Source organism: Colius striatus, chromosome 13 (genome assembly GCF_028858725.1).
Source record: "Colius striatus isolate bColStr4 chromosome 13, bColStr4.1.hap1, whole genome shotgun sequence".
Classification (NCBI taxonomy): Eukaryota; Metazoa; Chordata; class Aves; order Coliiformes; family Coliidae; genus Colius; species Colius striatus.
The window spans coordinates 6,656,086-6,684,078 of record NC_084771.1 but is presented as its reverse complement, the minus strand read 5'-3'; the positions used below and the strand labels follow the sequence as shown (position 1 = coordinate 6,684,078).

General features: G+C 47.1%; 1 protein-coding gene across 1 annotated transcript; it reads left to right on the top strand.

Annotated features, from left to right (window-relative positions):
* The first annotated feature begins 42 nt into the window (after positions 1-42).
* LOC104556873 (rho GTPase-activating protein 20) lies at positions 43-27,887 on the top strand. Its single transcript, XM_062006857.1, has 15 exons — positions 43-156; positions 13,845-13,927; positions 14,468-14,638; positions 15,158-15,307; positions 16,436-16,477; positions 16,759-16,843; positions 17,690-17,767; positions 18,493-18,559; positions 19,591-19,779; positions 20,233-20,408; positions 20,678-20,839; positions 21,788-21,897; positions 22,823-23,012; positions 23,638-23,755; positions 24,237-27,887. The coding sequence occupies exons 2-15, from the start codon at positions 13,848-13,850 to the stop codon at positions 25,964-25,966; spliced, it is 3,348 nt and encodes a 1,115-aa protein (XP_061862841.1). The 5' UTR covers positions 43-156; positions 13,845-13,847; the 3' UTR covers positions 25,967-27,887.
* The last annotated feature ends 106 nt before the right edge of the window (positions 27,888-27,993 follow it).

Below are 27,993 nucleotides of genomic sequence, written 5' to 3'. Positions count from 1 at the left end.
GCGCGCCGCGGCCACTCGCCGCCGGGAGCAGCAGCCGCAGCCCCGGCCCCGGCCCCGGCCCCGGCCCCAGCCGCCATGAGCTGCGCCGCGCCGTGTCCGCGGGCATGACAGCGCGGCCGCCGCCCGAGCTGCGCCACGGACTCCGCCAAGGGCCAGGCAAGTGTCGTGCCGGCGCCGCTGCCCTTCCAGGGTCTACGCGCAGGGCAGCGGGTGCGCGGAGGGCAGCGGGTGTACGCCAGGCAGGGGATGTCTGGAGGGCAGGAGGTGTCTCTTCGTAGCCTCCCGCACACGCCCTGGGAGGCGGCTGTTGCCGGGGCTGTTGCCGGGGCTGTTGCCGGGGCTGCTGCCGGGGCTGTTGCCGGTGCCGCGCGGCTGCTGCCGGGGCTGTTGCCGGTGCCGCGCGGCTGCTGCCGGGGCTGTTGCCGGTGCCGCGCGGCTGCTGCCGGTGCCGCGGAGCTCAGGGGAGCCGGGTCGGGAGGCGCTGGAGCAGCGCTGCGGAGGAGGTGCCGCTGGCCCGGGAGGAGACGGAGGTGTCCGGTTCCCTCAGCCCGGCTGCAAAAGCGGAGGGAAGCTGTCGAGTTCGTGGTACATGTGTGGACTTGGGGGCTCGTTTGGCTTCGGGCTGAATCAGAAAGAAAACGATCTGAGAGTCTCTGCAGCGCGGGATTCCGAAAGCTCCTTTGCTCGAGGTGTATCCACAGTGTCGCTTTTCCCGGGGGTGGCCTTGCCGCGGCGCTTGTGCATCCCAGCGCTGCTCCGGGAGACCCGGCAAGTGCATGTTTCTTTGCCCTCGTGTCAGGCCACGGTGACGGGCACAGCGGCCCCTCTGTGACTGACTCAGATTTCGGATTTTAGATTCGACAGGAGAAACCACAGTCTCCTCTGGAGCCAGTGAAGCCTGTGGCACTCGCCCCAGCAAAGCAGGGAGCGTGCTGTGGGGAAGAGATGCTCAGTCTATCCTGAAGGATGGCTGCCCTTGGTGATTTTTCGAATGCAACAGAACAAACAATAGAATATCGTATTAGAGTGGGGTTAGCCTAAAATCGTGGAAAATTAGAAGGAAAACTGTAAACATTGCTCACAATGCCAGTTTGAAATTCTTAGTCAAATCATCCAAAACAAACAGTAGTTGAGTGGAACTATTTTCTTTGCAGGGAGTTTCCACTGGAATAAATAGCAAGTTCTGTTAGAGAAAAAAAAAAGTCAAAAAAAAAAATCTGCAGCTAGTTGTAATGCTCCCAGTGCTTGCCAGGGGCTGGAAGGTGCCCACAGACAGAGAGATCCTGATGACCCAGAGTGATGTTTTCTTGCAGCTTTTGCTACCAGTTCTTTAGTGGTGCTTGCAGCTTTTACCTCTGGAGCCTACCTAAGTCAGAAGTGTCTGGTTTATTCTTTATTTTCACATCTGTTACATTTAGATTATTCCTTAACATTGTTTTTCCTAACCAAACCTCTGTCTGCTGGTGTGACTTAGACAAAGCATTGCTGTGACATGCCAGCTCTACACTACCTGCTGGGATGGAAAATAAGGGCCTTTAACAGTATATTCATTGCCTCAGCATCACAGGTGGTTGCTAGCTTGCACAGTAGGGCCGTGGACACCTGCTTCTGCAGGAGTGTGGAGCTCCTGCGTGGATTGCAATTCCTGGGATGCACAGGGCACCACTGGGCACCGTCCATCAGCCTTCCCAGTGATTTCTTACAGGACCTGGTTGTCAGTTTGTCCAGCTTGGCTTTAAGCTGATTAAGCCATTGATGGGATACATATAAATGGCAATGTTCCTAGTCGTGGGACAGCTGCCCAGAAACTTGCTGAGACCTGTCACAGCTCATGCACAGCCACAGGGAAGTTCTTGGGTGCATTTTCTGGGCTCCTGGCCTGGTGTTCTCCAAGGCATGCCTAAAGAGAAGTAAAGAATTTAGTTTGTGAGCCAGAGAGAAAGTGGTCAGGAGGCCATTTGATACGCACAGACCTTTGGAACCTTTCCCCCAGGGTTTGCAAATGTACAGTTTTCTCAAAGACCTGACTGCCTGTACAGGCAGTTAGCTTGATCAAGAAGCCTATTTAATTAACGCCCTCTAGTGATGTTTTCAAAATTAACATAGATTCCTTTCAAGAGGAAAAGAAATTTTAAAGTTTATTGATTTAAAAAGAGAAACATTTTCTGCTGCAGGGAATCCCTGTGAGATGCAACTCCTCGCATGGGAGGGTGCGGAACCTGGCTTTGCATAGGTGTCTCTAGCCATGGAGGCATCGTAATAGTCTCTGCCTCCCCTGCAGACTTTCAGTGGTGCTCAGTGCAGGTCTGTCCATCAACAGCAATGGGCACTGTTCCTTTCTCTTGAGTTGTTTTTAAGTGCTGCTGCCCTTGAGGTTTTGGCTGAACCGACATGCAGATCAGTTAATGTGGCTCTGGTCTAGGTGAGCTTGGCATTCACGGAAGGGACCATTTCTGTTTCTTGGTGCTTTGTTCATTATATTTCAGCTAGACTGGCCTCAGAAATAGGAAGTGTGTGGGCTTGTCTTTGCAGAGGCACTTCTATAGGGGCCAGAACTGTAACCAGGAGATATGACTTGAGCATCTGACTGATTTTACCTCACAGGTATGAGAGATGTTGAGGAATGTACTATTGATATGGGTTCTCTTAATTAGTCTGAAGATGTAGCAGATGTTTGTTCTCTATGACTAGCGAGGAGGGATCTCAAATCCTTGCCTGTCTGTAGTATAGAAGGTTCTGATTTGTGATTCTGATGCAGAGGATCTTCTTGTAGATCCTTTCCTAGTCCCTCATGAGCAGCATTACAGCAACACACCATACTCTGCCTTCCTGCCTACCACAGGTTCATCACCCCTGTGCTGTTTCACCTTCTGTCATGCCAACACCCTCACAAACACCCCTAGATTCCTGTATTTGTCATGTTCACCTTCACTCATGTATTACTCTTCTACCCTTGCCATCTGTGAGTAGCATCCCAGGAGATGCAAATACACGTGTCTCTGAAAACACCTGCAGCAGCATTCAGCCACTCAGTGTTCCTCACTGTCACTCACCCTGCTTGCAGCTGTGAACACTCACACCTGCATCAGTCTGCACCTCAAACACAGGCTCCCTGCAGCCTCCCAAGCAGCAGCAGCACGTTGCCTGTTTGGCAGCACTACTCTGGAGACAGCCCATATCCTCTGTCTGGAAGCTGACGTGCAGAGGTTGTCTAGAGGTACCACTAAAGTATGCTACATCTCTGATCTGCATGGATAGTTTGTCAGCAAGGACAAGAAATCTGCCTCACCAGGTCCCTACCGCTCCATGTGCTTGTGATCAGGGACTTGGAACCTCCTCAGGATATTATCTTTGACTTGTTTGTGAAAGTGTCATCAGTATGAGCACTTATGCCTAGTAGAGCGAATAGCAAGTCCGCTTAACAGCACTTTCTCTGTTTCAGTCAGAGGCTGAGGCCATCACTGCCGTTTTAAAAATAGCCCAACCAAACAAACCCAAAAACCAATACAACCCAATAGTGTTCATCTTCCACTTTGCATTTTCTCCCTAGGGGTCTTAGAGCTGTGGGAAGAAAGACTGGCACAGAGATAGGTACACGTGGGCACAGGAGATCAACCCCTCTTGTCTTCACAGTGCTACCCTCTTCATGTTCCACTGAGAGCAAATGGCAGGACAGATAAGGACATGAAAGTTTCCAAAACCTGGTGCACATAGTTAGGCCCCCTGAAAACAGGTAGGGTGGAGTCCAGCTTGTGGCATATGAGCGAGAAACCAAAGCAAAACAGGATGTTTTTGTGATTTAAAGCTTTATTTTCTTAATTCCTATTGAAAGGCTTGGTGTGGTTTGGTTTTGAAGTTGCCAGCCACGTTTATTGGGAATCTTGTCAGCCAAAGAGCTTTGTCCATGTGTGTATGTGCATACAGCTGTGTATGTGCATGTGTGCTTGCATAGGGAGAACAAATGACGAGGCTGCTATTTAGCCTCAGGACAATTCTCTACCTGAAAACTAAAAACTAGGTGATAGAAAGTATAAATTCCATCCATCAGTTTTGCCAGATAGTTTTTTTCCCTGTTCTGAACACCTCAAAATTGGAAAGATGCTTTCAAGTTGTGAAGTGTTTATCAAAGACCCACAGAAATGCTCATGACAGAAGATATTAGTCTACATGTATGTGTGCTAAACTCTTGAGGTGTTAGGGACAGAGTAGGAAGCCTTTGGGGCCATCTGTGCCCCATAATATGTCTTATATTTGGCCTAGTTTCAGCTGATATGATTTTCACCCTACTTGCTATAGAGGTTAAGGCAAAAGTAAAAGAGAAATACTGGGATAAATGAGGGTGGGGAATAATATATGAATCAGAGTAAATGTCTTTAAATAGAATGCTGCTCGGAGTTTTCCACTGCCTCCCCCTTCAGGCTGTACCAGAAATAGAGGCGTAGTGAGTAGCATCTCCAAAAGCCTCATGGCCACTTGCTGTTCCCACTGTGGGCGCAGTCTGGGGCTTCCCAGAGCTGTGACCTCTGTGTTGCAGTGCATCCTTTCTGCCCCTCTGCTCTGCAGAGCAAAGTCACCTCCTTGACCCTGGCCTGTGCCCTGTCATGGGATATGAAGAGTCCTTATGCTATCTAGCCTTTGCTTGAGTCACTGGAAATGCTGTACCCACTGCTGTAAGTCCTCTGCAGAGCACAGGCATTTTATCACTGACTTCAATGGAACAAGACATTTTTGCCTTGTTTCTTCTTGGCTCATCTCTGAGTTTCTGTAGAAGCTTGCAGCAGTTGCTCCTATGGAACAATTGTTACAGCCTTGTGTAAGCAACTTAACGTGAGTAGTTCAGTTCCACTGTTTATCTTTTTCCACTCTTGTGCCATCAAACAACTGGGACATATTCTTTAAGGCCACATGACTTTCAGTGGTTCACAGCAAGAGCTTTTTGCTTCAGAATGTGCATATTTGTTTGTTAGCCTCAGTTGGCCAGCTGTCCTCTGGCTTCCAGGTTATTTTGTCTCTGAGCTCTTCATCCTCCGTGATTAGCTTCTCTCCTTCCCGTTCATGGTCCCTGAAAGCTCTTAAGACTGCTTTTTCAGGTCCCTCCTTCACACCTTCTTTTTCACATGGGCTCAGCTGACATAGTACTGCTCCCACCAGCCTTTCCATTCTAGTTCTTTGCTCAGTGATGTCTCTCTCTGTCACTGTTCAGCCCTTAATGTCATCCTGCAACTCCAAAAACTGGCAAAAACCTGTCATTGTTTAAGCCAAAGTCTACTTTTATTTGCCCAGCTCATGTAACCTTAGACTGACAGCTCCACTGAAATCCATTATGTTTGAGTCCTTATTTGAGGCTGGGATGCCTATTTTTCATTTTCTTTAACTGCAAAATTCTGTGGGGTTAAATACTACAATTCAGCATAAACCTGTCATGAGTTTTGAGGAGGACTTAAACAGTGAACCTTACAGAAAAGTGTGTTACCTCTCCTGGTTCTGACAGGCAGATGAGCCAGCTACAGAAAGAGGAAAATGCCTTTCATGGTGTGTGTGTGCTAGCAGAGGTACTTGCTGTTGATGAACCCATTTTTCAGCCAGGCAGCTCTGAGAATGCCATTTAACAACCCCAAGTCTGTATAATGCTAACAGGATGCTTCTAAGGCATAAAGGGATTAATGTTCAGCTCTAATGAAGTCCAGATACATAGAGCTGACTCTTTTCAAAGTCTTTTCCATGGTCAAGCTGCAAATAAAGTGATTTAATCACTGTAAATAGATGAGAAACACCAGTCTTGCAGCATGTACTAGGTAGTTAAACTCACAGGCACCAAAGGCTGCCATCAGTTAGTTACCTGCTGGAGAGGATGGGGTCACCCTCTGGCCTGCAGTAACATCGTTCCTAAAGTGGGAACTTCCTTGGGGAGCACGATTCATACACACATTAGCATTAGGGCTGGAGGAAGCTGTCTTGCAAACAAGCGTGCTTCTGTCCCTAAGAGAAAGCCAAGGTGGGTGTAAAGGTGGTGAGGATCTGGTCAGTCTCTGTCAGAGGAACCAATAGCAATTTGGCAGCATACACTGGATCTGTGTCCAGGAAGAGGTGAAGATTCCTACCGTGGTGTTCAAGTGGAGAACACTGTCTGCTCAGGGGACTACCTCATAAACATTTTGCAGTTTACTCTTTCTCCTCCTTTTGCAGCTTTTATCTTCCCACATCACACATCGAGCATGGGTACTGTGCAGTTCATGCACTGGTAGTTCATGCACCAGCACACTCAAGCTCAGCAGCCCTGCTTTGGAAAGGCTGAAATAATTCTGTAGCTGGGCAGACCCAGGTATCTACGAGTTTCTAATTTTTAATATGAAGGAGTTTTGAACCAAGAGAGGAGAAAAGAAAGGGGTTATTTTAAAGACACGAAGGAATGTGGCACATTTTTCTGTTCCTCAGGTTTGGCTGCTCTGCAAGCTTTTTCACTTTGCCAAAGCTCAATTCAGTGAACTGTTTATTTGCCTTTTTAAAGAAAGGGCATGATTCTTAATTTACTTTGGCATCAGTGGTGAATTTTTTTACTGTGAATCCCAGCAAGTTCCCTTCCAATGTTATATATACATCCAACTGTACAACAGAAACTTCTACCCCAAAGTACCAATATGAATTAAGTGGCTCAAAGGACTTTATAAGAGTGAACCTCCAGTGATTTTCCATGAGTCTTACCAGTCAACACCCCATAATTGATGCTATGCTCATAATCAGACTATGCCAAAGCTTGATGCTAGAGATCATATATATATGTGTGTGTGTAGAGCTATGTAGAGGTTTTCTGTAGAGCTTTAGGGGCAAGAATTTCTCATGAGAAGTTCCTGGGGTAGCTTTCAGCATTGGTTCAGAGGAAGGAAAGGGATGAAGAAAGAGTCCCGCTGAATTGCAGCAAAGCTGTTGAGACCTCCAAGAAAAGGTGAAGAAGTTTTAGGATGCAAAGTTTTACTTTTCCTCAGCTTTTGGCCTTCAGTGCTAGCACCAGAAGGAGAAAGTGCTTCCTCTAGTACCTGTCAGCTTCTTGCCAAGCCAGAAGTGCAAAGTACAACATCAGTATTTATGGATCTCTTCAGTTTCCATCCGTTAGTAATTTAATGTGCTGTGCTGGCTACAGAGATTTGTATTTCTGTTACTCAAAGGTTTTCAAATTGACATAAGTGCAAAAAAGTTGCAAACTCTGATATTGATGCAGATTTTATCCAAGTGTACCCTTCAGATGTTCAGAGCCTGATTCTGTTTAAGGTGATGACTGATAATCACTCACTGCCAACATGCATTTTTTTCACAGTGCTTTTTTGTTGTGCTCCCAGAATATGGAGACACATCCCTTCCTCCTGAACCTTTAGATTTGCAGAGGCCATCCATGGATGTTTTCAGCAACAGTTGCCCATCATTTTCACAGCTTCTGTCCACCAACACTGTATCAGAGGGCTGAGGCTTGGAAATAGCAGGATTTTAAAAATTCTTGCATTCATCAGTGTTCAGCTCTCTGTCTATTACTGGATGCCACAGGGAAGAAGCACAGAGCTCCAGATGGGCACCCAAAGGTTTACAGAGGCTTACCTTTTGAATAAGAGCTATGGTCTTGTCATCCTGCTTAAAGCTTTTGGGCCCTTTTTTAGGTACTCATCCTGCTGTTTGAGTGATGGTTGAGTCACATTGTTTTAGGACCCTGGGCAGTGATGTATCATGAGACCAAACCCTTGTACTCATCCCCAGGCGTGGATGCTCCTGGCTGAGTGTGCCATGGCAGTGCCATGCAGGCAAGACTGTGTTCAGTTAGCCAGAAAGACAGACCCAAACGTATTCTAAGTATCCTTGTTTAGGGTGCATTCCAGTGTCATTTAAGAACATGGGCCACTGCATCAACTATTCAAAAAGACCCCTTTCAGTCAGGAAGACCTCTGGTGTTCTACCAGACAGCTGTCTCCTCTGTGCTTTGCTGGATATCCTCTCACATTACCATCTGCTGTAGTGTCATTCCAAACTCCAGAAGAAGGCAAGCCCTGCAGACACAAATAATCCATGGGACTGGGGGAAAAAAAGTGGCATGGAACAGTTTAGTGTGAGTCAAACTAATCCCCAGCCACCTCCGAGTGGAAAACCCACTCAGCCTTGGGCAGCTGAGGATTGTTTCTCACAGTGCTCCTTATATGGGACACTCTAAAATAAACCAGCAGGGCTCAATTTCTTGGAAGGAAAAGGAAATGTTTCAAAGTATGTCCTTGCAAACTGATTTACTGCCATCAGGCTCTGCACATGTTAAGAAATAGTTTGTTTGGAGCCACGTTTTAGCAGTGAGGGAGAGGGGAACAATTAGCAAAACAACATGTGAAGATGAAGTTGTGTATAACATCTCAGATAAATATTTACACCCATGTTTTTACCTCTGAGTTCACATTAAACTGTGCCCTGTCTCTCTGAAGGGACTTGTAGCCATAAATAAAATACTGGGCTGTGGCCATCCAGGGTTATTTTAAACTTTCTCATGCAATTAATTAGGCTAATTATGGACCTTAAGGAACCTCAAAGAGTTAAAGTGGTTGAAGAGTTAAAGATTCTCCATAGCACTTGCAAGAAAAAAGTTAATGCTTTGCCATATGCCTGTGGTGGAAGAAATGACCCCAAAGTGCTCGTAAAACAACTGCACTGTTTTTCCTCTCTTCTGGGCACTGAATTTTCACCCTATTCAGAGTGAGGTAGGAAGAACTGTTAAAATATAAATAGACAGTTGCACATGTCCTTACCTAACATGAAACAATATGGAAAAATGTGGCTGGATAGGTTTAAACAGGGTTGTGTTAGCCAGAAGACAGAATGGACTGCCATTTTCAGGGTGGCAGGAGGCACAGGGCAGTTAAAGCAGTGTTAATTGGGCTGTTTGGGCAGTTAATACTGCTCATTATTAGGTGGGATGAGTTATCTGTGTTGTGGAAAAGCATCTTGTAGTCTCAGTGGAGCAAAAGGACCAGTTTTGGACAGGTGAATGATGGCAAATGTTTAGGTATCGGGAATTCCTGCTAATATTCCAGGAGATTTGATCTGCTCTGATTCTGTCTGCTCACAGGTGATTTTGGTCTGTGCTTTTGAGTAAGCTCCCAGCAGAAGAACTATGTCATTTTCACAATGAACATAACACCATAATGACTCCTGGGAAATATATCTATTGAATTGAGGAGAAAGGACACCTCCCAGAAGGATGACCTAGCTTCCAAGCCTGGCTCTGCCACTGCTTTTCTGCATTGCAGTGTGCATGTTAAATCTGCATTCTGAGCCTCAATTTCTCTCTTTTTGAAGCAGTGACTTCAAAGCTGGAATAGAGATGTATAGGAAGGACATGGCTGAATAACAACTGTCGTGTGGTTTAGAGCCCATCAGCTGGAAAATGTCATGGTGAAGCACAATAGTTACGTAAAGGGAAAGGCAAAAAGTCACTTTGCTAAGGCCAGCATCACAGAAACAGGATAGCACTGGCAGCTAACTGTGGTCCTGACAGTTCCTCAGTTGCCCATCTGCTCATGGGAATGTACAGCAGTGGACATTCCTCTACACACATAGAGTTTACTTCTCTTCCTTTTGCCCTGAAGTGTCTCTAGAGCAGCTACAACCACCTTGTGTGCCACAGGGATGCTTGCGTGGCAGTGGTTTGGGAGCTGGGAACGGGGTTCTGTTGCAGCACAATACGTGGAGCTGCTCCTACAGCTGCCAAAAGCATTGCTGTCCCTGGAATGAGAAAGCTGTGGGCAGAGCTGGTGGAGGAGCATGGTGAGCTGGATGCCATAGCCTGCCTCATCTTCTGGCTACTCTGTGCAGCAGAAAAAGTCCCATCTGGTGTCTGGGTAGAGTATGTGTGAAGTTTGCATGAAGAGCCTGACTCTGCTTAGATACAAAAAGCATGGAGCAGCTGTGGGTAACAGTCCTAGAGGTGCAGGCCAGGCACAAAAACAGGCAAAGCACACTTTTTGGTCTGTCTTCCTCTCAAAATGAGGCACTTGCTGTCACTGTAAGAAATCTGCAATGAATATTCACTCTCCAACCTTTGGAAAGCCTGCATGGGTTTACTGCAGTGCTGGGTTCATGGGGGATCTTTCTGCCTATGTTGTACACTGAGTTTTAAAATCTTCATGGATTTGTACAGTTGCAAGGTGCATGTTTGTACAATTTCCAAGAATTACCTGCCTTTTTCTAAGGAGCCTACTACATATGCAAGCTGCTTATGCAATACACATCAGACATGCTCAGTTAAATGAGGAGGGGTCTGTGGAGGTCTCTGGTGGTCATTTGGGAGAAGATGCCCTCTTTTTATCCTTATGTGGTTATGAGTCACCTCAGGACACAACTTGTGTCTTGTCAACTTCTGGTTTTGTCACTCTTCCCACAAGACCCAAATGTATATCTCAGATAGTGTGTACATCTGGTCATTGTGACTTGGGATACTGTTTTACTTGAGGTCTCCATTGTACTGAGGTAGTTACATTCCTGATTCACTCTGCTGAGGCAGCTACTTCCCTGGTACACTTTGTTGGTATCATTCCCACCTGCCCTCCATGCATGCCCCTGGACCCTTCTTCTCTGCAAGAGTCAGAATGGGGGGTTTGCAGCCCATCACTCAAGGACAGGTTCCCCGGGACTGTTGGTGGGATTATCTTGGTGCTGTGTGCCTGGGACAGAGGGAGGCAGGGTGATGGGGATGAGGGTCCTGCAGGAATCACCTGTTCCTCTCGGAAGCTGTTTCATACACAGCACATGTTTTGGAGGTCCACTCCATTTTGGAACCTTCTCCCTGTCAGGTCATGCTGGAAGGAAGGAAGGTTAACAGTGCTTAATCGTGATCAGTGTCATGACAACAGATCTCTGCTGTATAGAACATCTTCCCCTGTCTAGGAACTGGGCAAAGATACGGAAACCAATGTGGGAACCAAGTCATAGCTCAGGTTTTACTCTTGGTCCTGAAATTCCAAACACCTTTTAAGGGTCACTTGGAGAAGAACTGAAGGGTTTTTGTCTTGTTCTGGGTGGCAAGCTGGGCAGGCAATCAAGTCGGAAGAAAACAAGTTATCTTCCAAGGAGTTGATGGCATGATATAGGAAGGAGTGTAGCTTTTCAAACCAGTATCACCCAAGATGAGGCTGGCAGAGTGGCACAGCACATCTGGATGAGATGCAGGGCAGGTAGGCGTGGCTGAGGCTGCCTCTCAGTGAGATGACACTGAGTGGCCTGCAGTGAATTTCGCCATTCAGGAGCAAGGGGGAATGACTGGGCAAGACAATAGCTTTGGGAGCTCCTGCTAAAACTGCTCCTGGTTGTGGGGTCAGATTGAAGTTTGTACAGTTTCTTGAGTGGCAGACGAAGTCTGGGAACAAGGAAAGAAGGAGACAGCAGCCATGCAAGCGTACTTTTTCCTAAACTCATTTAAAGCACAAATCAGCATAAAATGACAAGCCCAGTTGTTTCCAGTTTATGTAACCTAATGCAAGATTTACTGCAGTGAACAATTTCACCTTTTCTTTGTCTCTAGTTGAGTTTTCTAGCTAGAATGCAACTGCAGTTGTATACAGGCACTTTTTAAGAGCATCCTGTGGTCACATAAACAAGAGACTTAACAGAGCAGGAGGCAGAAGCATCTCACATTATCTCATTAAGATACTTGTGCAGGAATGTCACTGCTAACATAAACTCATTATTGGATGGAAGAGCAGCAACAGTTGTTTTCACAGGGATGGATCCCAGCCCAAGCAATTGGCTAATTGTTTCTGTACTCATAACTGGATTCTTCAGTCTTTGTTTGAATGTTGCTCCAGAGCTAAATAACTGTGCTCCATTTATACTGTAACTTCTGCTCGGTTCCAGCAGGCCACTGAAAAATGTGCCTTTACTAGGTTCAGTTAATTAATAGCAGTGATCAGTTTTCTGCTCTGACACATTTACCTCCCACATTTTGCCTGAAAGTGTCAGAGTCTCTGGTCTGTGGCCTCATAACCTACAATTTCTGTAGCAGCATCAGCTGATGAGTAACAGAGACACGTTTCCCTGCTCCTTTGTCCTGAGTGATGGAGATGAGTCTGACCAGGCAGCTTTCTGCTGCTGCTAGCAGAGGGCACAAGTGTCATCAACTTGCAGCAGATGCTGGGGGAGGTCAAAGAAAGCAGGTGGACTTTCTGAAGCAAATATTTCAGTTTATGCTTTGCAGAAAAATTGCACTATTAAAAAGATTTTGTTTTCATTTCTGAACATGAACAAAATACAAACATTCCAGTGCCACAGACATTTGCAAGCTTTGACCAGCTATTGTCAGAAGGAAAGTTCACCCTGTTCTAAGCAGGTGTCATTATTTGTCAGCCCCATCCTACCTTAACTATTTGAGGGATAACATTCAAGTGCAGAGGTCAGCAGAGGGAAAAAAAATCCTCTCTTACTGTCCAGCTGAGCTGATAGTGTAGGCCATACATGGGTTTGGAATGAGGTGCATTAGACTCACAGCCTCCCCATTGCCAAGAAATGCGCAGCTAAAATCGTCGACTCGGAGATGAGTAATGCACAAACGCGGCCCAGAGTGTTGCAAGCACTCGAGCACTTTCAGAGTATGTTGGGTAAATGAGGATCTGTTTCCATAGCATCAAAACAGCATAGAGACTCTCTGGGCCCAGTGCCCGGGTGATGTGAGCAGGCCTGGACCCCAGCTCCGTGGAGTCCCCTCTCACCCCAAGTGATGCTGTGGGGAAAGGCTGTGTCATGCTGCTGGCACCCAGGCAAGCCCCAGGCTGTGGACCACCCACTGCCCCCTCCAAGCACTGCCAGCTCTGCTCAAGTGCAGCCCCAGGGCTGGAGGCTGAGAGGAATGTGGCCACTCCAGAGAGCTCCTGTGTGAGACAGAGGCCTCCTGGTGCTGCTTCTGTATAGTGAGAGGTGAGGGGTTTTTTTTGTAAGAAAACCATAAAACCGTAAGCCTTAGAAACGTGCAGATTTTAGAGCATATTTACTGTGGCACTGGAAGAATGCTCAAGGTGTTAGGAGACTGACTAATGCCAATTAGTTGTGTCCTGTTCCCCGTTAAGATGCCACTTGTGTGATCTTGTGGCCATCATCTCAGTGATGTCCTGTCAAGGACTGGATAGGGTCAAAGAGACTTTGGCTGAGGGCTTGGATGTCAGTTTTCTGGTTTGCCTAGAATTTGTTTTGCATCAGGCAGCTGGACCTCTGGGCAAATGATGATCTCAGCATTTTACTTGGAGATAGCAAGTATGGGGAATCCCTTGTGTCTCACAGTCACAGCATTTCACTGGAAACCCACGGTTCTGGTTTTGTGAGCCTTCTGTGGGTAGTGTGGTGCGTGCTGGAAGAGGTACTGGTGAGCAGGTCCTCAGGCTCCTCTGGAGAAGTGCACTGTGTGGCAAAGACAAGACTTCTTGGAAGGCATCACTGCCACCGTTCAGATATGATCAGAAACCATTCCTCATGGTCAGGAGAAGAAATCCAGCAGTACTGGACTCTCTGATATCTCCCCCTGGAATTTATTCTGAGTAAAGTGTCCTCCTTTCTCTGCTTGATTGCATGCCATTACTTTGAATCTTGGCTGTGAAAACTGGAAGCATTTCAAGTTAGGAAAGTTTTAAGCATCCCACATACATGTGAGAGTTGACAAGTGTTTTAGTAATAAGGAAAGGGGGAGGAAGGTGTCTGAAAGCACAGGTCAGGGCTCTCAGTGCTGACATTCAATAGACAGTGAGAGTTGCCTAGTTTGAGAGAGAATGTGTAGCATGCGATGAGCAGATCTACTTCCAGGTTTGCCAGGCTAACCGGAATGACTTTTTGTGTTGCAGAAGATGAAGCCCATAGTCCAAAGAAGAAGATCTACCCCTTCTGTCATTACTAAAGCTCTTGGCAAGTCAAAGTACCATTCCAGGTAGAGGAAATAACTCTCTGACTCCTTTTTCAACCTTTATGTCTATACAAACTGAAATAAAATTGGTTTTCAAATTCATTTAACTGTGTCAAGGGCAATTTGTTTGTACACAGGTATGAAAGAGTTTCTGTTTTTACTGGAATGGCATTGTGGTCAGCAATAAAAGCAGAGGGAAAGGAGGAGGGTGGGAGGACAATAACAATGGGAGGGGGCAGTGAGTCCCAGCTCGTGGACACAAAGTTGGGCCCTTGCATTGATCAGCAGTTCAGTATGGATGGAAAACATGGGCAGAAATGGCAATCTCTCCCCATGCCAGGCTGAGCAGTGCCATGACTTAGGGCAATTTTCCATCTGTCTGAGGCTGGTATAATTAACTGGACAGAGATAAGCAAATGCAGGTCATGATTGAGAGCAATTATTAGCAGTGCTGGGAGAAGCATAAGGTTATTGGGCTGTTCCAAAGCGATTGCCTGTGTCCAATCGTGACCCCTTGTGAGAAAAGCTTCTGACAAAATGTTGTGGTTTTTCTTGCTCCTCCAGGGAAACCACCCTTTCCTCTTCCCATTCGGACAATGGGTTGCCAAGTGGGGTGTTCAGCAGCCCAGGCTCCACTTTCATCTTAGACGAGCGAGTACAACTAACTGTGGGCCTGCAGACCCAGGAAAGACATTTGATCTTGTTCAGTGATGTGCTGGTCATCGCCAAGTCCAAGTAAGAGGAATTCACGCTCACTCCTCCCCACTGTCTGCTGTTGAAGCTAGACTCTGAGCTATTTGTGGAGCAGGCATCAAAATAACTCTTCTTTACAAATGTGGATCTAGAATGTGGCATCTCCTGCTTCTGGGTATTGATGTTTCACTCTGTTTTCCTGAAGGAAAACGTTTGGTTTTGCCCTTTCCCTTACATGGCTTCTTGAATAAATAGCATGAGGGAAAGAGGCAGTAAGGACAGAAAACTCATTTCTGTTCCAGCTACTTCTTCCACACATAAGGTAAGAGCTTGGTTATTAGCATAGACAGTAATTAGCCTAAATGACCATCTACCTGCATGTGGCTCTAATGAATCACATTGCCCTATGCCACAGCTGTACCACAGTAGCCACCTGCCCAGACGTTCAGTTCTGAGAGTGGTTGCAGTTACTGCATCTGTGTGACTGGAAGGTGGCACAACCAGACTCTGGAGGTCAAGAAGCTAGGATCTGGACTAAGAAATCCATAATTTGAATTGCAGATCCTCCTCCAGCCTGAAGCTGAAGAAGCGGGTGCACCTGAGTGAAGTGTGGACTGGCACCTGTCTCAGCGAAGTGACAGAGAAAAAGATGGATCCTGAGAACTCGTTTGTTATCGGCTGGCCTACCACCAACTATGCTGTCACCTTCAGGTATCAGACACCAGACCTCTGCAGCCTGCCAGCTGCTCAAGGTTCCCACGTGTCAAGCAAAAGAATAACTGAGGCTGTAGGATGCTGAACTCTACTACAGCCCTTCTCCCCACTGAGTAGAGGATTTACGCTTAAATTAAGTGTTCTTCAAGATGGATCTGCTACACAATCTAGAGCTTGCTTAGCCCTTGCTAACCCCCAAAACAGAAATGCAGAGCAGCATGGTGCAGGCTAGAGAGTGGCAGATTCACATCCGTGTGCCATCTCAAAGGCTGTCTCAGTGTTGTGCCTGAGCTAATAAGACTTACCAAAAAGCAGCTCAGCTTTTTATTACCCAAAGCTCAGTCCAGCCCTGCAAAATTAGATGCAGAGCTGGTATATGTGCACAGGGAGCTCAGGTCACTGCAGGCTCAGGAATCTCTGCTTCATGGTGTCTTTTGCAAAGCAGAGAGGTCAGCAGCCTTCAAGGGTCACTCTGTCCTCAGGGGTTCTGCTGGCACAACTAGGAAGGGCTGAGCTGGCCTGATGCTTTTCTTTCTGTGGGGCAGCTGCCGAGGTGGAAAGAGAAATGGGAACCATACCATGGTTTCATACGTGCTGTCTTGTCATTTCCAAGGGTCAGGATGCTCTCTCCTGGGCAATGCATTCCTGGTTAGGACTCATGCCCTGACATGCAAGCTGTCATTTGTGTCTTAGTCCAAATCCAACAGCAGTTCCATTTCCTTCATATCACTGAACATCACCAACAACCCATGTTGGCATCAGGAGCTTCTAGGAATGGCAGAATAGTCGGGGAAAGAAAATAGCCATTAAAGGTCACTGCAAAAATAATAAGGGCCAACAAGACAAGTTAACTCCAACATTACAGAAAGATATTTGTCCCTTTTCTGAACACTCTCCAGCCTGGGCAGGAAATCTAGTCCATTTTTTTCTGGCATTTTTTTGTTATTACTACTTTTGTTATTTGTTAAAATAGGACAGAAGCAGGAAAGGACTGTGCTTTTGTTCCAGGGCTTTGCAGGAAGGAACTTTGACTTACAGCTATATATAAATGAAACTGGGTAGAGTTTCCAAAGGCGGTTACCACTCAGCAGTTGTTTGATCATCTGCCTCCCTTTTTATCTTCAGCTCAGCTGACGTGAAGGAACGATGGCTGTCGGCATTACTGTGGTAAGTTACCCCCTTTTCATCCTCCTCCTGGCTGGTTCCTCTGTGGTCCTCAGAGAAATTTGTCATGCTAGGTGTCAATATGCTCTGATTGTCAGCACATTGTCTAGCTGCTCTTTGAAATATCCAGCTTTGAAACCTGAATATTGAAGCCTCTGGGTGAAAGCAAAACTGGTGTTAACAGTCCAGAAAAGATGAAATCCACTAGAAGACAGCAAAATCTTAAGGTGCTTCTCAAGTTTGGTTGGGAAATAATATTCCCTCCCTTTTGCTTTGACTTTCAGGCATATCAACGAGGTAAACCAGAATGAATATCTCAAGAATCTAACCCTTCAGATCTTTGTGCTGGGTGCTGACAACTGTTCTTCTGTAAGTAAAACTAAGACCTGCTCATTATAACACCACCACATAGAGGTGTGTGGGACAGGGGTGTCACACCTGAAAAGGTTTTAGAGAGTGTGCATCTGGGCTTCTGCATCCTCACGCACTGGGAACCCACACAGTTTTGGTTTGGGAAATCAGGAGGTAGCCAGGCCCTTACCAAGGCACAGTTAACTCTTAAGATTATTCTTGAACTCTGACTTCTTTTCTCTTTTCCTTCTGCTTCACTTTATAACTGGTCATGGATTATGGTTGATCATGCAGTCATTCCTATTTTCAGTGCAGTAAGTAGAGGATATTGATTGTGAAAGAGTCATTGGTGTGTTCTCCTGAATTAATTTACTGGAACATGTTCCAGTCTCTTTATATTAACAGCATACATTTCTAGGCTTCATGACAAGCTTGGTGGGCCCTGTTTACCTTCTGAGGACTCCTCCCTCAGAGAATGACCCCAGACACTCCTGGTTATTAGCCTTTTAGGGTGTTCATTCCTTGGAGTGACAGTTGCATTACCATCAGTCAGATGCTGATGTGACCACGTACAGCATCTGAACAGCACTCACTTCCTGTGGTTTCTGCTGAGTGACATCTTTGGATGGTATAATAAACCCATGATAGAAGAAGTAGTGGAGAACAGTTCTCAGTGTATATCCACCACCCATAACAATTATTCCAGTGTAGTTCAAATTAGTATAACTCTTGTAAACAAGAACATTGGTAAAGACAGTCAATGGACTAGTGACATTTTCCCCAGATTTTCAAGCTACAAGAAACTGCAACCAAACTTTATCCATTCTCATCAGCTTCCTCTGTTCTCTCTGTTTGCCTTTTTAGACCACCACCATCAATGTGTCCAATGTGGAAACCGCAGAGAGTGTGATGAAGAAGACCCTCCTGCAGCTTGGACTTCCTGTAAGTGGCAGTTGCAGACTCTGCCAGACCTTAGCTAAAGAAGCTGGCAATGTCTGCTTCGTAAGGACAATGCTGATGTGGAGAAGGCTAGATTTGCTGCAGCTAACCAGTAAGGCATTAATACTCTCTGGACTACAAGGTGAAGCCATCTATTTGTGTGAGTGCCAAGAACTGGAAACACAGACATACTTACCTGCCCACATTAAATTCAAACCTTGTATAACAAAGTCGTTTGGATTTCAGGGGACTTCAGTGCTTGCAATCCTGCATCAGGATTGAGCCAAGTTTGTCAAAGGATTATTAACATAGCCCTGAAATACTGAACAAATCAGTGATGTTATCAGATGAGCCTTGCCTGTTACAGTGGTGCAGCCTTTCCCATCACAGTGTTTAACAGGTAACTTTGACAGTGTTCCAGTAGTTTAATTGCAAGGAAGACTGTGGGAGTCATTGCTAAATCAGGCTGGGATATCATCATGTGGGGTTACATCCTGCTGACTCTCAGTTTTTTCTTCTCCTCACCCTTTCCCCTTCCAGTCCATATCAGAGAGACCAACTCAGAGCACTGTTCTTCCCAGCCATGCAGCTGTGCTAGAGGTAGCATTGCATGTCTGGCTCCTTGAGTTATTGCCGCCTGTTGCTTTCTGAGTGGAGTGCAACCTCATGGACCCTCACCCTGGTTCCCTTCACCTAATATTTTCTCTTCTCCATTCCTCAACTGCCAGGTCAAGACAAATGAACACCACCTCTGGGTGATCTCTGGAAAAGATGACCCTCCTTACCCTCTCATTGGTAAGAGCACTCCCATTTTCATAGACTCATAGAATGGTAGGGTGGGAAGGGACCTTTCTCTCAGTTCTGGCACCACAGAACAAGTGATAAATGGTACTGGTGTGTCTGGCAAAGAAACATCTCAAACATTGCACTCTTCCCCCCAAAAAGCAATAGTGGGGGGACTGTTGCTGATGTGAGATGTGGCATCAAGCTGATGTGAAATGTTGCTTGGCTTTTGTGGCCTCAGGATCCATCCTTAATGAATGTAGGTGACATCTTTGAAGATCTTTACACTTATCTCCCTTTTCCAAGCAAACCTGTGTGTTTGTGGGTGGGAGCCCACCACACTTCCCAGCAAGTGTTCCAAATAATCAGGAGATTTTTGGGCTGGCCTAAGAAGTTCTTTCTATGAAGCAGATGTGATGCAAGGGTAGGACATGCCTCAAAGCCCCGTCGCAGCTCTGTGACTGCTGGTGTGAGCTTGCAAGGCTACCTGCTTGGAGGCTGGTCATCTTCTCCTGTTCAGCTTTGCAGGCTTTTCCTCACAGGCAGTGCATGTGGTCTGGGACAGCCTCAGTGTACCTTCACTACCTGTGATAGAGGCATCCACTGGTGCCTCATCATCACACGGTGTGTCTCCTGACACCTCCCGAGCACTTTGCCTTCAGGCTCTGTCACAAGCAAAACAAGTCACAGCAGTTAGGTGATCATTCAGCAAACACACCAGACGTCCAGAGGAAGGCACCTTGGCAGCTGAAGGAAGCAGGATTTTTAGGTGGATCCATTGGAGACTTTTAAGCCTCTAGTTAGGAAGTTAATATGTTTACCTTACCTTTTGGGGGGTATTTATTTAGTTTTCATCGTGTTTCAGTTCACAAATAAGGAAACTGTTTTCCACACAAGATGTTGTGTCGTATTAAAAATCCAGTTTGTTGTATATGGCTCCTGGACATCGTTGTCCTCTGAATTGCCTCTTCAATCCAGATTTGGAGCTGTTTCACATGGCTCTGCATCTTTACTTGCACTTTACACAACTCTTTGCTCAACAGGTCATGAGCTTCCTTTCAGCATCGCATTGAGCTGTCTCCGGGACTCTGCTGAGCAGCAGCAAGGAACCAACAATAACACACTCCTGGCTGATGGGACAGAGGCTTCTTTCCTTGATCAGCTCCCAAAGGAGAAGCAGTGCCAGTTTGTCCTGAAACCAAGGCTCCAAGCTCCAGTGCAGCTGAGGAGAGGTAGGGGCTGCAGGAGCACATTACAGCCAGGCAGAGACTCTGCTGCTTTCGAAGGCAGTGCCAAACTCTTCCTGGTGTCTTACATGTATCCCAGAGTCACTCTCTACCTGAGCATATGCAAAGAGGAAGAGGTTGCAGCGGGGCTAAATTTGTGTGTGCAAATGTTCAGAATTAGCTTTCAGTCCTTGATTAGCTCTTAGTTGCAAGCCTTTCTTACATTGCAGAGACAGCAAGGTTCCCTGAACACCAGTGATTGAATGCGTTTTGCTGGTGGTTGAGAGGTGAGCAGTGGTTTGGCTGCTGTTTATTGTCTGACCGTCCCCATTAGGAGGGTGGTCATTAAACAGGTGATGGCAGAAAGTCCGTGCTTTGTTGGGAACTCTGCTGTAGGTCACTGACTGGCCAGTGGGAAGGGCAGACAGGGTTGTACTGAAGAGCTGTGTTTTCTTTCAGAGTCACTGCAGAAACACACCAAGAGGAAGAAGTCTCTGATCGACTGGGCGCTGCGCCGCAGCAGCAGCACTCCCATGGGCAGCCCTCCCTCCCAGTCACCCACCACCCCACGCAAGCTCTTTGGCCTGTCTTTGTCCTCTGTCTGTCCTGATGGGATTCTGCCCAAGCCAATCATGGTAAGGAGCAGTCTGAACTGTTCATCCTTACATAAACCTAGTGTTCATTTCGCTACAAGAGCCCACTGAGCTCACACTTGCCACAGGGTAAAAGTACCCCGATGAATGTTACCTTAGCTTAGCTGGCAGGCTCTTGTCCCTGGTTAAATCATGGTAAATCTCATGTCTGTCCTCTTCATGGTGTTGACTAAGTCTTATGCCAATTACATGATGTGAGGTATGATGTACACAAACAACAGGCTTTTAAATACAAGTGGGCTTTCTCTTAGGATATGCTGCTCCTGCTGTACCACGAAGGTCCCTCTACTAGGGGCATTTTCAGACGTTCTGCCAATGCCAAGACTTGCAAGGAGTTGAAGGAGAAGCTGAACTCTGGAGATGATGTTCAGGTGGATGGAGAGTCAGTCTTTGTGGCTGCAGCTGTCATCACGGTATGTTTGACCAAGTCACTCATGGCTGGGTGAATGGTACTTTCCTTCTTTAAGGAAGCAACATGAATCTTTATGAGTAGGGAAGATTTTGTGAGAACAGAAAGCACTTTTCCAGCAAGACACATTCCCACCTGATGGCTTTGTCCATCTATGTGCACAAAGGTATCTGCCTGACCCAGTGGTGCTTGTTTTCACGTGCCTATATATGCAGTGGCCCACAGGACTCATGCTATTTAAGAGCAACTGTTCTGCATCCTCCTCAGAGAGGCCACGCTGAAAGGAGCTGGCCTGTACTATCTAGACACTAAACCTTCAACCTCTAATCAGCCAGCAAGGAAGAGACAGAACAGCTACCAAATCCAAGCAGAGTTGTTGTGGAGGGTGGGGGATGAAGCTTTCCAGAAAACTCGAGTTTTAGTAAGAAAAAGCCTGTCTCCTGCACTGGCAACTGAATCTAGTCAGGACAGTTCAGGCATGTAAAGGGGCAGAAAACATTCCTGTCTCTTGCTCTTGTTGGCCTAATACAAAAGGCTGTTGTCTGGGAAGATATTCAGGCACTTTCCAAGGCAAGACATATATTAAGTTGCTAAATCACACCCTGAGAGACAAAGCAATTCTCACAGTTGAGAAATGTTTCAAACAGAACTATGCACAGCCTTAGGGATGAGTCCTTTTCCTGCTGCAGCAGAGATCAGCCCTGCTCTGTAGAAGGGACAGGGCAGGAGAGGTGGCTGTTCGCCCTCTGCCACCAGCAGCTGCCACAGTTCTGCCCTAGAAGAGTCAGGAGGACAGCCTGGTGCACATGGGGAGGGAAGGAGAAATGTATTTGTGTCATGTCTTGTTTTATCTCATGCTTAATGTGAATGAACAATGACTATATGCATCATGAAACCAAAACAAGGAATTCAAAACTGACCAGACTGCTCTGCATATATATATTTAATTCAGGATTTTCTCCGAAATATACCTGACAGTGTTCTATCCTCAGACATGCACGGACTGTGGATGGAAGCTGTGGACACAGAGAATCGGGCACATAAAATTGAAGCTATCAAAAGGTTTGTCAAAGCCTTTGTATACGCTTCTTCCAGGGGTATAAGGGGGAGCACACAGCCCTAAGTAGAGTCTTCATCTTCTAGGAGACTCCTGGCAATGCTCCAGGCCATAGTGGAGAGATTGCTGATTGCCAGTGTCAGCTGGCAGATAATTTCCCTTTCAGTGGTCTTTTGTGAACACTGTTAACATTTCTGACCCCCAAAAAATGTTATTAGGAAACTGCTTTCTGATGACCAGTCCAAATTCACTGAACTGTCAAAGTGACAAGGCACAATAATTCAGCTGCCAGGAGCACATCAGACATTAGTGGAATCAGGCCCTTCACAGTGGTAACCTTTTTCTTACATGCACAAAATGAAGCTGATCAACCTGTCAACAGCTGGAAGAAGTAACCCTGCCAAGATGGTAGCATGGACCTTGAAAATGGCTTTACTGCCTTGAAGCTGCTGCCCTCAGCAAGAATAGTCTGTCAGCATCCCGTGGGATGAGCAGTCTAACAAACCCCTTCTTACCAAGGGCTCAGCTCAGGTTTGGAACCCTGCCCTGTGCCCTGAGCCTCCTTCCTCCATCGTGTCTGTAGTGTGGGACACGGGCATTGGCACTGTCTCGTGTGCTGCTGGCCTGGGGTCCTGTGCCTCTCCTTTGGGCAGTCACTGGCTAAGGTAGTGTGGACTTCCACCCACATGTTCTGCACCTGAGTCCCTTGGTCCTTCCAGCCCCATCACCAGTGTGGGTAGGCAATATGGATATAAAGTTGTGGCTCTCATATGGGGAGTGTCACAGTCTTGCTTTGTCATCAAATGTGAGTGTCTCAGACTGGCTACAAAAGGGCAGCAAGGGGACAAAGCTTTGGGAAGCAACTTTTGGCACTTAAGAACAGATTTTTGTGAACAGTACTGTCTTCCTTTGTTCCCATTCCCTGAATAGTCTGGTCAGCCAGCTTCCAGAGGCCAACCTCATCTTACTCAGACACCTTTTTGGAGTCCTCCATCACATTGAGCAGAATTCTGGTGTGAATCAGATGAATGCCTTTAACCTGGCTCTCTGCATAGCACCCAATATGCTGTGGCTACCGAGTCCCACTGGGCCTGAAGAAGAGAGCAGGTCTACTAAGAAGGTAATCTCTCTTGGCTTTGGCTTCATGCTTGTCTTCCCCCTTTCCTGCTTTTTATGGCCACTGTATTTTGTAGCCTAAAGGAAGACATGGGATCACTGACAGTATTGGCTGAATGGCAACTGGGCTTCATCCTTCCCCCTGTGCAGTTGATAGGGGAATTAGGCCACTCAGTTTATCCAGGGTGGAAAGGGAAGCTGTGATTGCTTTACCAGATAAACTTCCCATATGGGCAAGCAAGCACAAGAAAGATGGAGCAGCTGAAGTTAGACAGTGCCACGTCAGCTGGGTCTAAAGCTGTCTTGCAGAGACAAAGTAAGCAATGCACACAGTGCATCAGAGGGGAGGAATGATTGCTTATAGCTTGTGAGGTGTCACCAGTGGTAAGGGAAATTGTCAAAAGCGCTGAACCCACCTCGCTCTATCAGTTCATGTAGCTCATAATCTTGTCCCAGATTCAGTGCATACAGACTCATTGCCACGTTCTTAACAGCTTCTTGAGCAAAAGGTTCTGTAGGAAATTACATCTTTGTCAAAGGAAAAGGAAATTCTGGGGCTGATTTGACTTGCTTGATGTAGCTGGCTATATTTTCATTAAACTGACTTTGTAAATTCGTGTCTTTGCCAGGTGGCCTTGTTAGTGCAGTTCCTGATTGAAAACTCAGGAGAGATTTTTGGAGGTGACATTGCTTCCTTGTTTCAAAGACCAGACAAAGAGAAGTCCAAAAACTCAGAGGGACCTCTGGGTAAGTTGGTGGTACTGTTGCAAGGAAAAGCATTGAAAACCAGATGCATTTGGGTTTTCTGTCAGGCATAGGGAGGAAGCAAGGGCAAAGCAGAGGGCTGAGCTGCATCACTTCAGTTGTGTTCCTGAGGATGGCTGCCTCTGTGGCTGCTGTTGAACCTATTCCAGCCATCACAAGCATTTAGGGTAGCCTTAGCAATGCCCTGTCCCAGCAGTCTTTTCTTCCAGATTAGTTCTGTAAATCTAAACCAAATGGTTGAATGGAAGGAGATGGAGTTGTCTCTGTTAATTGTCCTGCATGAACACAGGCCAGTGGAGAAAGCTCAGTCACAGCAGATGGCAATCCTGCTCTGCTCCCTGTGAAAATAATATATCATCTTTGCTTTTCCATGGACTTGATAGTATTTCCCTGCCCTGGTTGTAAAGTACTATATGGGGTTAGGAGACACAGGCAGCAAGTTAATTTGTGTTCTCTGGCCCAGGCATAGACTTGGCTCAGCATGATGATTCCTCTGATGAGCTGGAATTTTCTGCTTGTGATCCAGAAGGACCAAAGCACCACCTAATACCTGAAACAGATGCCATTTTTGAACCATCCAGCAGCTTGTTACTTGATGAGGTTCGGGAAGACTGGGACTTGTTCAGTGAGATCACAGCCTGCTACCAAAGCCAAGTCTGGAAGAACACCAGTGCAGACAGCTATGACCTCCTGGAGGAGGAGGGCTCCTTCTGCTCCACGGGCTCCATCCGCTCGCTCAGCCCAGCCAGGGACCGCTGCTCGTCCGAGCCCAGCGTCTGCCTCAGCTCCTGCCCACCTGCACACAGCCACGAGCCCGTAGCCCGCCAGTCCAGCTGTGATGCCACCATCATGCACAGCCACACAGGCTACATTCACAGGCTCCAGCAGCTGCATGTGGAGAGCCAGAAGCTGATTGATGAAGGCCTAAGCCCTGGGGTTAATGCAGCCAGGCAGAGCTTGTGGCAGTCACCTCCGACCAGCTCCAGGGTGAAGCAGCCCAACCTGCAGAAATCCAGCCTGTCCAACAGGTCCAGCTTCTCCAGCCTGTCTTCTACCACCACCTCTCCATCTGCCTCCTCACTCAGCTCCTTAGACAGCGCTTTCTCCTACTGCTCAGAGTCATCAGCCGTTAGTCCCACAGACGTCTCACCCCTGCCATTCATGTTTGGCTCGTCTGCCAGGCTTCATGCCCCATCCCCAAAGTTTGCCAAGAGGTCCTCAAAACAGTGGCACAAGTCCTTCACATCTCCTGTGCCTTTACATCCATGTGACCTGGACAGTTTCCTTGAGTATGAACCCAAGACTGTAGAGAGCAGGCATTGCTTTGGTGAGAGGAAAAGTTTTCCATCTCTCAGTGAGGCTGCTGTGGGAAATCCACTAACTGACATTGACTGGGAAGAGGAGGAAAGACAGCTGAGTTTTGTGGGGAGCATGGGGCTCAGGAGGCAGGATTATACCAAAGAGCTTGAGCAAAACCCTGAGCCCCCAGCTGCCAGCTCAGCCAGCAAACGATCCCCACAGCTCAGCCACCAGCAGCGTGGGGAGAAAGCAGTGAAGAGCAGAGAAACCAAAAGCGTTGATCCCTGCCCTCCAAGGCAGGAAAGCCTGAAGCGCACCAAGATAACTTTTTATGTGGCCCCAAATACAGCAAACTCTTTGGGGTCTCCAGCAGGAGAGGAGAGATCCATGGCAAACACTTGCAGCACTGACTCACCCAGCAGCAGCAGTGAGCAAAGCCTGTCCAAGAGCTTGCAGACTGTAAGTGTCCATATCCCCCAGACAGTCTTCTATGGGCAGAATACCCCCCTTGTCCTGCAGTCCATCTCTAGGCGCTGCCACCATGAACCAATGGTCCCATCTCTGCAGGCAGAGCACAGGGAGAGCCCCCAAAGTGCCTCCAGTCCCAAGGAGCTAGAGAGCAAAGCAGCAGAAACGGCGCAGGCGCCGACCCAGAGCGAAGGCTTGAGCACGTTCAGCCACACCATCCGTATCATCCTCCCCACCTCCATCCGGAACACTGTCAGGGAGTATTTCAGGCATGATGAAACCCAGAGCTGCCCCACAGCTGAGGCAGAAGCAGTGGAGAAGGAGCTACTTCGGAGCAGGGTGGGATGGCTGAGGAGTCAGCCGCTGGCAGAGGTGGGCACCGAGGAGCGCGATACAGTGGCATTTGCAGAAGAGACATTCGTCTAGGGAGGTGGATGGGCAAGAACTGAGTGGGATTTTGTGTATGTGCAGGAGAAGATATTCTGTAAGATATGATCAGGGTGTGAAGAATCTAGCAGGCTGCATGGGGCAGTAGGTGCAAAGTGAGACGAATGTGTGTAATGTTGAGGTTTAACATTCATTTTGGCCAGGGCAGAGGGTTGTTCTTGTCTTTTTCTTTACACCCATTTTTCTATGCAAGAGACTTCATTGACTGGGTGTCTAGTGGGCTGAATGCCATCAGACTCTCCCTGCCCTTGAGGTTTCTGATCTGTACAGGGTCTGTTTAAAGCAGGAAAGGAGAAACTCTGCTTTACTTTCTCCAGTCAGCTGCTGGCACATGTGGATGACCAGAGAACTGGGACAGCTCATGCTCCATCAGAGTTAGTTAAAAAATCTTTACACTTGCTCAGATACTCCACTATTCACAGTTCATCACCACTATTCACCCAAAGGAAAACCCTTCACCTCCATCCCAGAAATCACTGCTACTTCTCTCTGCACCTCTTTCATTCCCTTTTGGTCCAGCTCCCACTCTGCCTTCATTACTGTTTGAGGCTGAGTTCCAGAAACAACAAATGGAGCCCCAGAGCCCAAAGTGCAGCTTTCACTGAAGATGGCATATGTAACATTTGAACCCTGAGATTACCTTTTTCCTAATTAGTTGTGCATAGATTCTCTCTTCTCATACCTTTCCCAAAGCTAGAACTTGACTGAGTCAGAGTTACTGTAAAGGATTTTAGCACTGTCATTTTGGCAGGACCACAGATATTCGTCACATTCGCTGTCTTCAGGGAGTAGCTGCTCCTTTTAGTCTCAGTAAAAGGGAACATTATATTTCTGTAAATGACGGTGATATTTCATAAGGTCCATTCCAGAAGCAGTGTGGATGGGGCAACTAATCAAATTCCATGTCACAGTGAGAGGGACTTGAGCAGGATTTGGCTTTAGCATGAGGTCAAGGAGTTGTAAAAGTTACTGAATGTGTGCTGAAGCAAAACCCCATCTGGCCAGAAAGTTAAGACTATCCAGACTTCAAGAGCACTGATGCTGTCTCAAAGAAGCATTGAGTTCCCACTCAGCATAGTAACATGGCCCAGCATGCTCCAACAAAATTAGGTCTGGAGGAGTGCTGGGCAGAGCTGTGCTAAGCAGGCTGCTTGTATTGTGCCACTAAAGAAATGCAGCCAATGAGCTCTTGCAGCATCCCCCTGACCCCACTCAAAGCAATGCTCAGAAGCACCATAGCCATGATGGGACTTGCTCAGAGAGTGGTGATGCTGCAGCTGTTAGCACCGTTTTAGTTTGACAGGCATTAAGGAAACGATGGGAAAAGTCTCAATGGTTAAGAGTTTTGGGATATTTCATTTGAAAGTTCCATGTGAGAGCCTTCTCTGAGAGATGTTCCTTTTACCCGGTTAACAGTGAATGGGTAAAGGATGAGAGAAATACATGAATCCTAGTGACTGATAGTCCTCATGGAGTAAGTGCCCCCTGCAAGTTGCCAAGTGTCTGCCAGACCTGGAGCTGCTTGACACCTGCCATGGCTCAGTCCTTGCACAGAGGGAGAAGCTCCCTATGTAAAATGATCAAGTAGGTATCAGACGCCTCCTCTCATCTGCCAGGTCCCTGTGACAGTGCCAGGAAACTGGCCCAGCACTCCAGATTCACACCATCAAATACCAGGGCAGGGGAGAAGGAGGAAGCCCAGGGCCCACTTCCTAAGATGTATTAGAGATTGATTTGTTATATACACTCAGATGTGGCACTTGCTGTCCCAGATCACCTTGATTGTATGAAAGGTGTATATAATTGTAACGCAGCGCCCCTCCACACCCTCATCTCCCTCACACACAGAACACTGATGAGGCATTCAGAGCTACAGTTGTAATTATTTCAATAAAAGGCACACAGGTTTGTTTGTCCTTGTGGTGTGATGATCACCTTTTGTTCCCTTGCTCTTCCTTCCCTCTCTGGTGTTTGCAAGACACGGAGCTGTGCTGTGAGACACAGAT